General features: G+C 39.3%; 1 protein-coding gene across 2 annotated transcripts in view; it reads right to left on the reverse strand.

The window, feature by feature from the left end:
- Nucleotides 1-17382, reverse strand: part of UQCC1 (ubiquinol-cytochrome c reductase complex assembly factor 1) — an 88589-nt gene that overhangs the window by 41950 nt on the left and 29257 nt on the right. For both annotated transcript variants that reach the window (XM_001501608.6, XM_070247416.1), the window contains exons 5-6: nucleotides 16478-16550; nucleotides 11008-11065 (exon numbers count right to left, since the gene is read on the reverse strand). In XM_001501608.6, coding sequence (XP_001501658.1) covers nucleotides 11008-11065; nucleotides 16478-16550 — 131 coding nt within the window. The remainder of the gene's footprint in view (nucleotides 1-11007; nucleotides 11066-16477; nucleotides 16551-17382) is intronic.

A 17382-nucleotide genomic window follows, 5' to 3' on the forward strand; every position in this document is an offset into this window, starting at 1 on the left:
TCTCACCTGAAAAGACGCCGTATGTTTTGATGTGTAAGTGTTGTCAGAGGCCAATTCATCAAGAGCAATAGTGAGGTAATGGAATTCTCCATTTATTTGAAAATTCTGTAGTTTGTTAATACACCTGTCCTCTGAGGTTTAAAAGGCACAGATTTTCTCAGACCACAAACTTACTAGCTATATCAACATGGGGTAAAGTGTTTTTTGTTTCATAGCAGTTTGTTCTGTAGCCCTTACAGATAACAGTCAGCTCAAATGGTTATCTGGGTAGGAAAGATAAAATAAACTGAAGACTGCTGACAGACACTGAATTCACTCAACGAACATAAATTGATTTCCTACTGTGTGAGGATGTATCTATGGTTGGATGCTGTGGGGATTAGAGTGATGGCTAAAAAGAGCCCAGCTTCCAAGGAGCAGTTAGTCTCCTAGGGGAGTTATACAAAAACAGCCCTAAAAGAGAATGTGGTCAATGTCCCAAGAGAAGCACAAAAGTACAATGGAGTTTGAGAGGATTACTTTTGGCTGAATGGGATAAGAGAAAGCCTCATGGAAAATGAAACATTCTACCCGGAGCTTGGAAAGATGAGCTTAAGTTGGACAGGTAGAGACAAAAGGTAAAGAGAATTTCCAGAAGATGGAACGTTATGAGCAAAGGCAGGGCAATGGAAGAGCTCAGCATATGTAAGGGAACAATGAATACCTAGATTTTGGGGGAGGGTAGGTATGGGAAACAGAAAAATATGCCAGAAAGGTCATGAAGGGCTTTGAAAGGAAATGCTAAGAAAGTCTAGACTTCACTTAGTAGACAATGGAGAGCCAGTGAATGTTTTTAGGAAGGGGTATAAGATTAGCACCTTGGCATTAAGAGCAGATGAGTGTCTGAGAAGTTAACCCTTTCTTCACAGCCTCAACCTTGTAATATAAATATTAATGTCACCAGGGCTGGAAAATGACAAATTTGATGAATATTTACTTTAGTAGAACAACGGTATTCAGAATTGTCTGATCCAGAAATACAAACTAAAGTGTGTGCCTGCCTTTTGAGAGAAATGCAACCAGCAAAGTTTGTTATAACATGCACCTAATTTTGTTGATATTAACAGTTGAGAAAATATGGATTCAAGCCTACTAAATGAAAAGAAGGTAAATTCTAATTACTCCTAAAACATTGTACCTAATTAGTTCAATAGACAATTGATGCAAAAACTTTCAGATATAAAACTCTACAGAAAATTTCATCACACATAGCTAAAGTTATCAAAACCAAGAATCAGTCTTCTCATCAACAGGAAGTATACTAAAGATTCCCATGAGTTCTATTGGAAAAATAAGATTCTGATCCACAGAGCTGTCCATTCACCAGCACCATATTCAGCTAACTAAAAGCTCAACTAATTTTTGCACTGAGTTTGTGAATCAAATTCTCCAGGTAATTAAGGACAGAAAAGCAGTCCTGTTGTGAAGAACTTTTGTGTTTGTCCTCTTCAAGAAAAAAGCACAGCAGAAGGCCAGGGCCCACATCTCAGACAGTCAGCTTCCTGGAATGTCCAGACCAAGCAGCTGAAGGTCAATTCTCAGGCCATCTGACCTTGAAGCCTACACATTCAGTCTACTCCTTTCTTTGTTTAATAACTGTTGTGAATAGGCAATACATGCACCCAGTAATAAAAATTAAGTCTCTTTCCTACTCATATCCCCCAGCCACCCAGGTCCTCTCTTTAAGGCAAACACAGTAGTTTCTTAGGAATCTTTCCACATATAATCCACAAACTAATACGGATATACATTCTTTTTACAGAAATGGTAGATTCTTTTTTCCCCCTTTTTCACAATGGTAGCATTCTACACACATTATTCCTAAATTGAGAAAACACAGGATGTGCTACCAAAGGATGGATGTGAAGAACTCTCAATGCCAACCCTACGTTTCACCCAGACAGTCACCCATAGCTACCCCAGGGAAATCTTTGTTAGATATCAGAGATCGTAGATTTCCACTAATTTATTTAGCAGTTGTTAGGGTAATATGTAATCTAAGCTGAATTCAGCTTATCTGGTAATTTTTCCTATTCTAAAAAGACTAAGAAAGAGGAAAAAAGAAAAATATCCTTAAATAGCAAAAACAGATAAGTGCTATAATTAACAGCTAAAACAACTATGTGCCAGGTACTGTGCTAAGCAATTTAGATGCATTATTTCATTTAATCCTTACAAATCCATGAGGCTGGTATTCTTCCTGCCTCCATTTTATAGTTGAGGAAACTGAGTCTTAGAGAAGTAACTTGCCCAGAGTTATAAACCCAGTGTCAAAGCTGAGATCTAAACCCTGATAATCTGATCCCAGAGTCATACTAAGTTTTTCTGACTCCTTTGAGGACTAGAACAAACCTTCTACAATCCTTTTACTCTGAGTTTCATTTAATTCTCACAAGGGCAGTAACTTAAGCTTCAAAACTAGTATCACATTAGAAATATTATATCAGAAGGGAAAAGACCGGCTAACTTGAGGCAAGCATAACTACAACAACAAAAAGTAACTGCTGGCAGCATAACAGGAAAGGAAGAAACTAAACATTTATTTAAAACAGACACAAAAAATAGCACAGCAATTGAAGTTCAACAGGGAAGGTAAATCTACCCAGTGCAACTCAAAGAAGACAGCCTGGCAAAATACAGATAAGAGTCATCAGGACCTGCTGAATGATCCAGTAGAGGTTAAAGAATGTTGAAAGGTGAAAGGAAAATGAGTAAAACAAATTCAAAATGGTAAACAAAAACAAACAAGATGTGATGATCCTGGTACCCACTGCAAAACAAAGCCAACACTTGTCACAGGCTCAGACCATACAACAATCACGCTTGAGTCATTAATAAGTAAACTATTTTACAACAATTGAAAATACTAGGCTTAAACAAAAGAACAGAACACCTCTACTTCAATTCACATCATGGATGCATTCCTCATAAGAAATGCTTAAATTAAATGTTGACAGGCCAAATTACATTTTGCTACTGATTCAACTTCATAATTTCAGAGCTCTGTTCTTGGAGGAATGGTGAAGAGAGAAGGGGGGACGTCCACACTAAAGCAAAATAAAAGCTGCCCTTAAGAATGCAAAACAGGGGCTGGCCCCGTGGCCGAGTGGTTAGGTTCGCGCACTCTGCTGCAGGTGGCCCAGTGTTTCGTTGGTTCGAATCCTGGGCGCGGACATGGCACTGCTCATCAAACCATGCTGAGGCAGCGTCCCACATGCCACAACTAGAAGGACCCACAATGAAGAATATACAACTATGTACCGGGGGCCTTTGGGGAAAAAAAGGAAAAAAATAAAATCTTTAAAAAAAAAAGAATGCAAAACAAACTTTAAAAAGAGACAATCTTCTGCTCAAACATAAAACTGTTCTAAAAAATAAAGTCTATTTTTAAAACTCTTTTAAAAAAGAGACAATCAAGTAAGAAAAAAAATTCTTGTATTAAATAATTTATTTAATCATTCATTTAACAAGTATTTATTAAGCACCCGCTCTGAGTACAGGCTTAATCTGTGCATAAACTACTCTCTGTTAGGAGCAATTCCAGTTGCCCCTCCCAAGCTTGATGATGTTCTTAAACCCACAATTTATTATTGAGGTTTTAAGCTTTACAGTACTATCCTTGTCTCTCAGTGATTCCAGGGGCTCATAAATAATACTGATCTCTTTTACATATAAGGAAAGCAAATAACCCAGCTAGCAAAGTAAAGAAAAAAAGGAGTGTTCAAGCCCTAGTCTGATGGCTTCCTAATATCTCTAAAAGGCAAGCATAGAGACAGGGGAAAAGAGAAGAAAGATTCATAGACTAGAAGCCTTAAAAAATAAAGGGCTAGATAAATTTTCCCTTATGGCAAATAATAATAATGATTACTACCATTTATTAAGTCCTCTAATATGAGACTTGTTACTGTAAGATGTATTTGCATTCATTATCACTTTCAGTCTACATAACCATCTGTCTAGTATAACTGGCCACATTTCATTGAAAACTGACACTCCGAAAAGTTCAAGTAACTTAAGGCTGCTCAGCGGAGAAGAGAAGAGTTAGAATGAAGCCTGAGCTCCCTCCTCCTTCCCCTAAGCCACAGTATCTCCCAGGGCAGTTTCAATACTGGCTGTTTCCTCCATTCTGTGACAGCACAGCTCCAAGAGCCTCTTCCTGCTAGATCAGACAAGGAGGAAGACAGCAACACTGCCTGCAGAGTTCAAAGGAACGAGTTTCCTAGCCACACTTTTCCTCCTCTCTGCCTAAATCTGGAAGAATTCTTGTTATTCTTGATGCTGACCTCCTGCCATGTATTGGCAGCTCTGAGCATCCTGTCTCACTTGCTCTTTGGGCCTTCTGACAATGCCAGTTGTGTTCTGGCCTTGTTTCTCCTTCATGGTAGTTTATAAGCTGCTCAGAATGGATCTGATTTTGAATTCAATGAAGACTAGAGGGCACTTGGGCAGGTCTGTCACTCTGGCTGCTATGAAGGAATCCCAAAGAGGACTCTCACGTAGCTTGTTTCCCTTACTCTGCCACCGGCTGCAGCCAAGAAAGCAAAGCCTACATGGCCACACTCAAGCCTCAGCAGTGTGCTAATGAATGAGTTTATTTATTTGTGAGCTGGCACGCTGACCCTTTCCTGGGGCTGTGTACAGGGCTATCTCCACTTCGTTTCCTAAACTCTCTCCCCACGAAGCCTAACCTTTATGTGGGAGCATGGGGGCCACAGGGTAGCCTGTGGGCAAACAGACAAGTGGGGTGAGGCACTTCCTGAAGCCATCTCACCTGACAGTGAGCTTCCTCCAAAAGCTACACCTGGCCTGTGGCCTGCCTGTCAGATCCACTATAAAGAATAAGCTCCTGGGTAGCAGGTACCAGTGCTCTTAGGTTATGCAATGTTGGTAAAATGATGCTCCAAAGACCTTTCGTTTGGGCAAAAAGCTGTATGTGTGGGTGTTCGAACAGAGCAATTCTGGCTGGGGGAGGGAGAGAGGATGTGCACATGGCCAGGGCTCACCATATATAGCAGGTCTGGAGCTGCTGGAATCCGGCATGAGCTTGAAAGCCCTATAGCAACAGCAAAACTGCTGTGGTGGTTTTAGAGAGCCCCCCTGCACTGGCCATGAGTGTCTGCCAGGACAGTTCTCTGGCCAGACTGAGACTGGAACCAGTCTGTTTTTCAACCCCTTCCCACCTCCATACTTTACTCCCTGTTCCCAAAGGCTTCTTCCCCTAGGCTTAAAAAAGTTCCAGCTTTTCTCCATCTTAAAATAAAAAACAAATATCAAAATGCTTCCCCTTCATCCTGTTTCTCCCTCTAGTGATCATCCTCTCATCTTTCTCTCCCATTTGGAACATCTTAAAAACCAGTTTACAATTACTTCTTCCCTTCCTAATAACTCCTCAAGACCCCATGTCCTCTTGTTCTATCCCTCAGAAACCCAATGCAACTGCTTTCCTTAACCATCCCCAGGCAACCCCCCTTCCCCTGTGCACCCACAAGATCTGTACATCTCCTAAACATAGCACTTACTATCCTGTACTATTTTCAGGTTTACTTGTTGTCTCTCCCAGGACACAGACAATGAGTGCCAAGAATACAGAGTTTCATATAGTTGGTGGTCAGTACTACACTGTTCACATTCAAAGGAAGAAACCTCCGTCCCCATGACCACCAAAAGGGGACACTTAGGCAAGAAGCAAAATGTTGCAGAAGAAGCAGTTTACATAGTTAGCTTTGAATTTGAGTCTCAGATTCTCCATTACTGATAAAGAGGCCTGTGATGAATCCCTTATAATTGCCAAAATCATCTCATTTGTAAAATGAGGGGATTAAACTAGATCTGTGGTTTTTTTTGTTTTTTGGGGCTTTTTGCTGAGGAAGATTAGCCCTGAGCTAACATCTGTTGCCGATCCTCTTTTTTTTTTGCTTGAGGAAGATTAGCCCTGTCCTAATATCTGTACCAATCTTCCTCCACTTTACACGTGGGTCACCACCACAGCATGGCTGACGAGTGGTGTAGGTGCACGCCCAGGATCTGGGCATGCAAACCCGGGCCACTGAAGTGGAGCATGGCGAACTTAACCGTTACGCCATGGGGCCAGCCCCCTAGAGCTGTGGTTTTTAAACTATGTTCTGAGTTTCCATGGAGCTATGCAAGGGTCCCTTACCATTGGGCACATCATAAAGACCTGAAGTGAGCACATCATTCCCACTTCCCCAACCCAAGCAGCAATCCTTTCATCTATTCATATATTGTGGCTGAGCATAAAATTTCACTTTTAAAAAGGGCTCTGCTGGGACCAGTCCAGTGGCATAGTAGTTAAGTTCACATACTCTTTTTCCGCAGCCCAAGCTTCATAGTTTCAAATCCTGGGCGCAGACTTAACACCACTCATCAAGCCATGCTGTGGTGGCATTCTACATAAAAGCAGAGGAAGACTGCACAGATGTTACAGTGACAATCTCTCTCAAGCAAAAAAAGATTGGCAACAGATGTTAGCTCAGGGCCAGTCTTCCTCACAAGAGAAAAAAAAAGGGCTCAGCTGATAAAAAGTTTGAAAACCACTAGGTTTCTCTGCCTGAAACGGTTTTTCATCTACCCTTTGCCTTGCTAACTTCTATTCATCATTTAGGTATCAGTTTAAATGTTATCCCTTCGTTGAAGCCCTCCATGACTGAGCTACCCCTCAACTAAATTATGTACCCCTCTCTCCCACAGAGTCCTATCATTTCCTCTCATAGCCCCTATCCCAGCTATATTAATCAATGATTTGTTTGTCTCTCTCCCATACTCTAAGCCCTATGAGGGCAGGGAACAAATCTGCTGCATACAGTAAGTTCTGTTAGAGAATAAATGCTATAAATTTATAAATTTATGTTTAAGAATTAGCAGGTACTTAACTAAGTAATAAATAGTATTAATTAAAATTAAACATTAGTATTAATATTAAATATTACTATTAATAAATAATTATTTAATTAGTTACTTTAGTTGTTTTAATTACCAATGAGAAGACCCACTTAATACTCTGATTAGCCAGATCCAGACTTGAATTTCCTCTCCAACCTGTTACTAACTAGTTCTTTGGGCAAGTTCTCTGACTTCTCTAAACCTCTGATCTCTCATACAGAAAACAGAAATAAAGGAGTTGTAAGAATGTGTAAGACAATACATATAAATAAATAAAACATAATATATGTAAATGACCTAACAGTTATTATATTTATGATATACATGACTTTAAAATAATTTATAAAAATACAAACTGTATTTTACTCCCTCTCCACTCCATCTCCATCATAGGCATATTCTAATTTTATTTGAACCATCCCGTTTTCTAAAATTAATTTCTGCATCTAGAAGGTACTAATGTTTCGTGAAAATTTTAGAAAGGAAGTCTCTACAAATCTATTAACACTATAACACCAACATAAATTCCAACTACATACATCTCACCACCCAGAAATCTAAGTAGGAGCAGAGCTTTGCTACTCTTACCTGACCAACAGTTAGTGGCCAGGACCCTTGCCACAGGAGTCAAATCATACCTGAGGCCATCAATTATCTAATGAACATTTACTGACACAAACTAAGAGTAAGACATGGCACTGAAGGGAAAAAATATCTCATTTTCATATCTTTCCAAAAAGATGATAAAAATAATTCTTGCTCTCAATAAATTCATCATCCACAAGGAAGATTGATAAAGATACAAAGTATAAAAACGTTATGTGATGATTGCCATAATAGGGGTGTCCAAAATACTAAGGGAATACAGAAAAGGAACTAACTCTGCCTTCAGAGGGAAAGCAAGGCTTCAAAGAGATGATATCTTTGTTGGATACTGAATAAAAAATAGGAGTTTGTCAGGTGGAGAGGAAGGAGAAGGGTCTTTGAGGCAGAAGAAAACTTGGTGCAGAAGATGTGACACTTCTATTACCTAGTTTTGATTTTTCTTGCAGAGGAGGGGGTTGTGGTGGGAGTGGTGCCTACAATGGCACCAGGTGAGACTAGTAACGGTGGAATATTTGATGGGATATGAATGTTATGCTAAGAAACACACTTTATCCTGAGAACAATGGAGAACACTAAGAAGGAGTATGTATGTGTGCACGTACTGATCCAATTTGCATCAAGAATACCAATGGCACAGGGAGAGGGAAGTGGAGGCCAAAGACCAGTTTTCAGGTACTGTTGCTTGTAACCCAGTGAAATCAATTTAGTGGGTGACATCTTGAATTTCTGTTCAAAATGAATTCAAATGGAATAGAAAATATCAGAGATTATCTGACATTCTAAGGTAAGTTTTACATAACTTTTGTATCAGATACATGTATGTCTTCTGAGTCACAAGGTAAAATGCATTTGTTACTATGGGTCATGGTCAAAAAAGTCTGTTGATGACTGGTGACTAACCAGATGAAGGGAGTGGGGGGAAAGTCAAGGAGGACTCCCAAGTTTCTGGGCACCTGAATGCATCACAATTGACACGGACCAAGACAGGGAAGAGAGGAGGAGGCCTGCTTTTATCAAGCCCACGTGGGGATGCTGAATAGCCCAGACAGCAACTTCTCTCAGCATATTTTCAGTGGCCACAGTCAATACTCCTCTTGTTCAGCAAAGACAAACGATACATAGTCATTGCAGCTGCAACCTCACATGAATACACAACTGATAAGGGCCCTCTAGGAACTGGGGAGATTCCAGTCCTAAATCCTAATATACAGAAAAACATGGGAACTAGAGAAAGCAGACAGGATAAGGGAACCATCAACACCTCCTCCAGGGAACTAACAGGATAGGGGAAATCCTGTTCCTATTCTAAGAGCCAACAGGGAGCCATCACTCTTGGGAAGTCAAGCAAGCTTTCTGGAAAGTCCACTGCCAGGGTATTCTATTATTATTGTATATGATCTTTGTTTTGTTCCTGATAGTCCTTCAACCTAAAATGCCCTCCATTTCTCTGAAAGAAATTCTACCCACCCTTCATGGTGCATTTCAAATGTCACCTCTACCAAGAGCCACTCTTTAGACACTCAACTTCTCCCCCACCAAATTTGGATTTGGTCACACCTCCATGTGCTTCCATAATATCTGCTTGGGCCTTGGGCACTGCACTTCTTTCATTGTTATCCATTACAGGCAATTGTACTTGAGACGTTTGCTTTCCATTGGACTAAGTTCCTTGAAGGTACAGACCATGTCATATCCTTCTCTCCAATGCCCCATAGTCCTTAATACACAGTAGGTCATCAATAAGAGTTTGCTGATTCGAACTGAAAAGCTACTGATTCCACCAAAGCCTGCAGATCATGGGAACTAAAGGAGGCAGGGTGAAGGGGAGACTAAGCACAGATCTGAAGCAGATAGCCTCTCTCCTCCTTCTTAACTGCTGGTGGTACTCCTCACTCCTCTGAGAAATTAAACCAACTTCAGCACAGAAGACTCAGCAGGAAAGTTTGGAAATGATGGCTAACTTGAAAGAACTACACGTAGTTTCAAGGTTCTCTCGGCTGCTATTAGTCAGGTGTTGACCTTGGGATGTGGTCACAGGGATTATATATTTTATTTTGCCATCCACTCCCTCTAACACTCTGATACCTCTAGCTATATGGGCAATAAAGAGTCTTTCATACAGGCTCTGAATATTATCTTTGAGCTCCTCTGGGAACAGCCTAGCCTCCTCTCAACCCTCCCACCTTTCCAGTGAGCAAATCTACAGCGCCACTTTTGCAGTCCTCCCCTCTTGAAAAAGTAGTTTTCCTCTCAGTATATCCAGCTTCCCTCCCTGCACCTTTTCCTAACCTTCCCCATTCAGACAGAAGGTAGTTTGCCTTCTCAGCTGCCTGACTAGAAGACAAGGCACATTTCAAAGAACAGGTAGAACTAGTAAAGGTTTTGATAGTTGCAGCTTCCTCTATGACCCCATAAGTGCTACTTACACTGATTTAGTATAGAACTTAGTCATGCCTACTTATAACTGACCATTTTACACATCTTATCTCCCTCACTAGACTAAGCTTCTTGAGAATTATCACTGGTTCCCAGGACATAGTGTGCACTCAATAAACTATCAGCTTAGGAAAAAATAACATAAAAAAACTGCCACCATAGGCCCCTTAGCCAATCTCAGTGACTATGTGAGTTCAGAAGAAGAAATATTTCAGAGGTGATCAAAACCAAAAAGTCTGTACATAGTAGTCAGTCCTGTGATGCAAAGCTCAGCTGAAGGCAGTCTCAAACAAGGGTCCTTTTGACAGGGCAACCATTCCCCACGTTCCTCAGATACTCACTATGGTCAAAGTAGTAAACTTAGTTCTCCAGAATTTACTTTCCCAAGATCTGGCAGTTCAATAAATACATTCCCCAGCCCCCACTTCAACGTCTTTCCTATATCCTTCTGACCTTTAATACTGTGTAACATTAGATGAAAAATTGATTTTTTTTGGCTACTTATTTTGCAGCTGAAGAAAAAATATACTGTTTAAGGTGTTAAATATTTTTACATGCAACAAACCTGGCATGAATCTAACCTGTATGCACATTTTAGAGGTACAGGCGTAAATGTCAGTGCTATAATTTGTTATAGGTTTCTGATGACCAGCAATGAAAATGACCACGGATTCTCACAATTCAAACCACTTTTACGTAAATGTGAACTTTCCTAAAACAGCCAAAGGAGAGAACTTTCCATCCAAGTTCATAGAGTCTCTTAGAGATACTGATAGCATTGTTCACTGGGTTAGATGTTCTTTGAGAAAATCCTACAAATATTAGTTTCTTTCTGGGACTATGCTTTGACCTTTAATAAAAATGTGCTTCAAGACACCAGTTATTAAAATGAAAGGAACAGTTTTTAATTCCTGAACAACTGCCATTTCATGTAATCAGCCCTGCTGAAGGCTATACCTTACAAATCAGCAGTGTTGGGAAAAAAAAAAAATACATTTGGTGACTTCACTTAAATTGCTCACTTACCAGACATGAAGTAGAGTTATAAGAAACCATGAATTGAATGTATCAGGCATCTGACACCCTAGAAAATAACAATAAAATATAAACATGTGAAGGTTTAGAGGAGGAGTAGTGACTATATCTTAAATATTGCTAGGAATTTGTTCAATTAAAATATATGGCAGTTACAGTGCTCTCTGATCATGCTACCACAGAGCCAGCGCGCAGAACCACAGGGCAGGACCACGGGTTGAAAGAGCTCCGAATGCAGTCAACCAGCCTTCTAGTTCCAGCCCTGCTGCCATCTTGCTGTAATGGCCTTGGGCAAATCACTTCTTCTCTCTGGGCCTCAGTTTTCTCCCTTTGTACAATGTGGACTAGATGATTTCTATGGTTCCTTCCAACTTCCGTGTGATCCTATGTTATTTTCCCTTCCTGATCTCAAATTCTTCTGAAAAGTTCGGCAGACACCACCTTGCCTACCCCACTTAAGTATAGGCTTTTTTCACTTGAGCCCCACCGAGAAGTTTAAGTCTTTCTAGTCTCCTTTTCCTGTCTTCTTTTAGGTGACCCAATGTGCTACAAACGTGAGTGTGCTGCATGATTCACCCAAAGTAAATGACCAGGAGAAAGAAGTGAGGCTCTAGGGAACTGTAGCTGAATAAGAGAGCAGACCATACCTAATGAAAGGCCGTTTATCTCCCCCCAGGAATGACAAACCTGGGCAGGGCTTCTCCTTGGTTTAAGATACCAAAAATCAGGTCAGTGCTTAGCCATCCAAGCCTCTCAATTCTAGGATCTCTAAGAAATGCCTCTGGCTGGATGAGGGACCCCACACTGAAAGTGCCCTCCTTATTACATGACAATGAGAAAAGCTAGAGCAAGAGGATAAAGAAAAAAGAGAAATCAGTGGGAAATTGGGGCCCTTAGGGTAGAATTTGTCCTTTGGAGCAATGACTCAAGAAAGAAGTGGTATCTTCTGCCTTTCATGAATCAATGAAGTAAACAATGTACTAAATGGTAACAAACAAGGGCCACTAGGAGAGAAAACACAGGGTACCCTGTGAGGTACTCTAACAACACTAATAATAATAAAGAGCTATAATTCATCACGGGCTTACTATGTACCAGACATTATAGGTGCTTAACATGCATTAGCTCAATGAATCCTCCCAACAATCCTATGAGGTGGGTACTGATATTTTTCCCATTTGACAGGTGGGAAAACTGACTCTTAGAGAGATCAAGACAATTGCCCAAGGTCACAGAGCTGTGAAATGAGACATATGGGATCAAATTCAGATCTGCTTGATTCCAGACACTGTGGTCTTAATTGCTAACTGCCTCTCTAATACTAATATCAGAAACTAACATTCACTAAGTGCCCATACTCTATGCCAGTCCACTGCTAGTAATGTCAATATATTATCTCATTTAATCCTCACCTTAACCTTGAAGGGAGGCATTTTAGAGATGAGGAAATGGACTCAAAAGACTAAGTAACTTGCGGGCAGCCACAGTATTAACAAGCGAGTGGCTGGGGTAGGGTTTAAGTCCAGGTCTGTCACAAAGTGACACCAAAATACTCTGGTGAGCTTACTGGGAGGTGCCCAGCAGCTGTCAAGTGAACTTCCTCTCGGAGCCCAGCAGGAGGGAGGTGAAGGCTGGCTTGGCCAGCCACACAGCTATTAAGATACATGCCATCTGAGAGTGGGCCAACCACCCTCCACCTAGAACAAGAATAGCCATGAGAAACTCTCAAGCCCGGATCTGAAATTGGGTCTTTTTTGGATGCTAGAACAAAACATTAAAAAGAAAAGTTTTCTTGGAAGTCTGTCTTTCAATCTGGAAAATGAAATTTGGCTGCTTCTAAAGGACAATCTGTTCAATTGCTACCTCTACATCAAAGCTTCTCAGCAGCCTCCAGGAGCCTTTCCAATTTTCTCAGAGAGGGAATCAGTTCTTGAGCTGGAAAGCACAGACAGACAGGCCAGCAGCTGGACTTGGGTCACAATTTTCCCTTCTGGGGGTCGGCTCAGGGCTGAGGATGGGAAAAGAGCCGGCATATGATTGACTCTTTGTATCCATTGGGGTCAGAACAGAAACTCATAGGGTAAAGCCCTAAAAAACAAGACCATTTGACTGTGAGCAACACAAAAATACAGCAGATTCTTTAGCTCAATGAAATGTGTTTAAACACTTCAAACACTTCAAAGTTAAAACCTGCTATGAGTCTTTTTGCCATTATCACTCTTGCTCCAATACACACTCAGTACATTATTTTCTGAGGCTAAGTACTTTCTTCCTCAACACCAAGTTGGATAAAATTAATTCATTACAGTTATGGGGCAGCAGTACTAACATAGTTTTTGTTTAATGCAGGTTCTAGAGTCACAGTGCCTGATTCAAAAGCTTGACTCTACCTCTTACTTGCTGTATGATTCTAGGTAAAGTTACTTAGCCTCTCAGTGCCTCAATTTTCTTCTCTATAAGTATGGGGAGAACAAGAGAACCCGCCTTATAGGATTTTTGTGAGGATTAAATGAGATAAGGCTATAAAATGTTTAGCAAAATGGTTAGCATTTAATAGGTAATTAATAAATATTCATTATTGCTGTTTTTCAGTTAATTATTTAAACACTAGTTAATTATTATAAACTAGGATTTATATTATCTTTGAAAAAACTCACGATTTAAGACTGTATCAATAAAATGATGAGACTTGATCACTGACTCAAAACCTATCCATTAAGGATCCTCCTCTCCAAGATATTAAGTCTCTTAAGGGATAAAGACAAAGCAGTCTGCAGACAACAGCGTGGGATTAAACACAAACTTTACTGATTGGCCACCTCTGCCAAAGTGCTCTTCATAATAGAACTGATCTCCAAAAGACCAGTTAGCAAACCACTGCACTGCATGCTCACAGAGGGTGAGCTTATTTATGCCACAAACAACATCATCAAAACATCCTGGAAACAACAGTGGGCTGCTAAGATATCTCACCAGTTAGAACCCTCAATATCTAGGTCTCTGGATGAGAGCCACCATGCTGGCTCGGAGATGAGAGAGTCTATACCTTTGGTATTTTATGGGGGCCTGTCCAAGAGGCTGATAGGTATATTATTTACTCAGAAGCATGTTGTGAGTAAAGAACTCACTCTTATATAATCTTCATGAAATAGCACTGGCCTCTTTTGTTGAAATGAGGATGACGCTGGCCAGCTACCTGAGGCTCTTAATCCTTTCAAAAATTTTTTGAACTTTCAGGACTCTAGAAGTCAAGCCATAAATCACCACAAGTCCAAGGAAGCAATGGCCACTTTAAAGGTGTAATCTTGGGAAGCAATATATATATTTTCTTCTTTTGCCTCACACCTGTCTAGCCTACTCTTTAGAATCCAAGATACAAGAAAGTCAGTCTCATTAATTTATAGATTTTCTCTATCTGTCTCCAAACGATGCTTTTCAGATTGGCTCCCTTTTTTATTCACTAGCCACAATTTGGAACCACTTTGGTTTGATCCTAACTGTAACCTACCCACAAATGACAAAGATGGAACACAATGAAGCATAATGCAAACGAACTTACTATTGGTCTTAACAGGCAATTCTCAAATTGAGCCTTAGAAAACTTGAAGTAAGAGTGATGTCACTGAAAAATATACTTCCTCCCTGGGTAACCATTTCAAAGGGCAAAGCTAGGACAAAGCTCACTGAGATCTAAGTGCTCTAATATGTATAAACACTGGTTTACAAAACTAACAGAATATTTCATAGAGGTATTTCTCATTTAAATATAATAAAATACAAAATTATTAAGACAGATTATAATTTCTAATTTGCAGTTACATTCATTCACAGGCAATATGTTATAGTGGAACAATTCCTGGATTTTAAGCCAGATGACATAAGATCAAGGCTTAACTACACAACTTTGGACAAGTCAATTAGTCTAAGTTTCAACTGTTTCTGAAAACAAAACAAAAATGAAAATAAGAATACAAGCCCTTTCTTTCACACAAGGTTTTGTAACTCCTAAATAAGACAAATGTAAAAGCAAACCATGTAAATGTGAATTATTAGTATATAATGGTAACAACTTTTATAAACGTTTATTTTTACAAGTAATTTATAACAGACTATAAATTGAAACATGATATATTAACTTAATAATAGTCTCATTATTTGATACTATAACATTAACTCAAGAATCTTCAATAATGAGGACTGGCTAAGATAAAGAAAGCTAGTAAACATCCTTTCAAAATAATTACAATAAATTTCTGAGTTATTCATTGAATCAAATATTAAATAGATGTCTAAGGATAGGATTTTTAAAAGATCTGATGAAAAATACTTCAGCACATGGATTCAAGAAACCACTTAAGAAAAATCCACCTTCTAATAGTAATAGTTTCTTCATCAGGTAGAGAAAGAATATTTTCTCCTTTCACACTAATTTGTCCTAAAGTGAGAAATTTTTAGAGACTCAAAAGCAGCAGGAAAGTTTTCTTTCCTCACTACAAATAAATAAGAAATAGAAGGTGGATACTAAATTAGGATTACAACTCAGTATGGTATTTTAAGTTTCTAAAATAATATCAATCTGCTGAAATAAACAAAAGTAAAACAAAACGACTTGCCTTTGGTTTTAAAAAACCAAAATAGTTATTAAATAATCAGAACTGCATCTAGCTTTCTTCATTGTTGTTAACATAATTACACATAAATGTTTGCTGTCCATGAAAAATATCAAGTATACACAGTTAAGTGTTCACTGCTTTGAGGAGAACGGCTATTACCATAGACGTGCATAGCACACATTTCCTTCCAAAATCTGTAGAACTGGAAACAGCTTGAACTTTCCCAATGACTTTAGTACCTGATTTAACTAACTTTGTTTATAACCACAGCAATTTACAGCATAAAAATGAATACTGTATTGTTACAATCAAGTACTAGTAGTGGTCTAAACCAGCAAAACCCTTTTGGAAAGCAATTTATCAATGGGATATAAATAATAAAATTATACATGTCTTTTGACCCAACAGTCCTTCAACAGAAGGAAACAAAATCATGAGGCATATACGAGGATTAACTAAAACAATTAAAAACTAGAAAGAAAAGAGGAATGACTGGCAAAAAGTTCATGTCAAAATGCTAAATAAACATCCAGAATGTAAAACAGGACAATTATATGACTACTCTTATATAAAAAGATGCACGTGTGGACAAAGGGGATGCTAATGTCAAAGCACTAGACAAATCTTCAATATTTTTTTCAAACTTGTTAAAATGTTTTATGTATAGGGTTCTTTCAGTCTTTGTTTACTCTATTAAAAGAGAAAAACAAGAAGCTTTTATTATACACTTCGTACAGGAAAAATTGTTTCACTAGAGACTAAAAAAAATCTATCCTACTACGACACAATCAGAAAAATGAAAAATAGATACATTTTCCTTTTCAGAACTATCAAAAACAGTAACTTACTTAGAAAGAATTCCTCGAAGTCAGTTTTCTCCACACAGCTAGTATACATGCGCAGGGCCGCAATCTTAATCTTCTAGACAAAGAGAATAAAACCAACTCAAGACATGACCAAGTGGATGTTCTAGTGCCATTAGACGTTGGTCACAGAATCTTGTATTTCTTCAACTAGAAGGAGGGATCCAAACCTGTCTGCAGGCAATTTAATAGCTAAACCAACATAAATATTTCTTTCTTAAAGCTAGCCATTCACAGAGACTTCACACAATTTTCACATTTTAGGATTTTAGCATGAAAATGTCAAAAAAGTTTCTCAATATTTAAATAGAATCTCTCCTTAAATTCAAGCCCATTTTACCACATTTGAGCCTCTAAATCACTGTTCAGCATCATCCACATTAGTTCTTTACAATCTCAAACTGAAACCGGAAGAGTTAGCCATTGATGATTAAGTAGCTAGGAACTAAAGTTTTTTCCCTTTTTGCAACTACTGATTATAGCTTTTAGTTGTTTAACCCTCCCATTGTTAATTGTGCTGTTTCGGCAATAAGCTATCTGACTCCCACTAGGCTCCTATAGATAACATCTCCCTGGAGCCTGGGTCACCATGGTAATGGGTGTGTGAGCTGTTTTTCAGGAATAAGAACTCCTTGTCCACTTCAGGATGGCTGAGATGACCAACTCATCAACTGGGCCCGCGCAGAAGTCAGACAGGCGACCTTTTGATGTCAAGAGGCTAAAAACTCCACCCTCAGATCATGCTAACGCCTCCATTTTGTGAACACGGGTCCTAGAAGAGGCACGGGGTCTGACTACGCTTGCGCCGATCATCAATTACCTGACCTCTCCACACCTCCAGTCACCTCTCTCCACACTTCAGACCACCTTGCCCCCTATCCTATAAATAT

The sequence above is a fragment of the Equus caballus genome, chromosome 22 (genome assembly GCF_041296265.1).
Source record: "Equus caballus isolate H_3958 breed thoroughbred chromosome 22, TB-T2T, whole genome shotgun sequence".
In the NCBI taxonomy this organism is placed as follows: domain Eukaryota; kingdom Metazoa; phylum Chordata; class Mammalia; order Perissodactyla; family Equidae; genus Equus; species Equus caballus.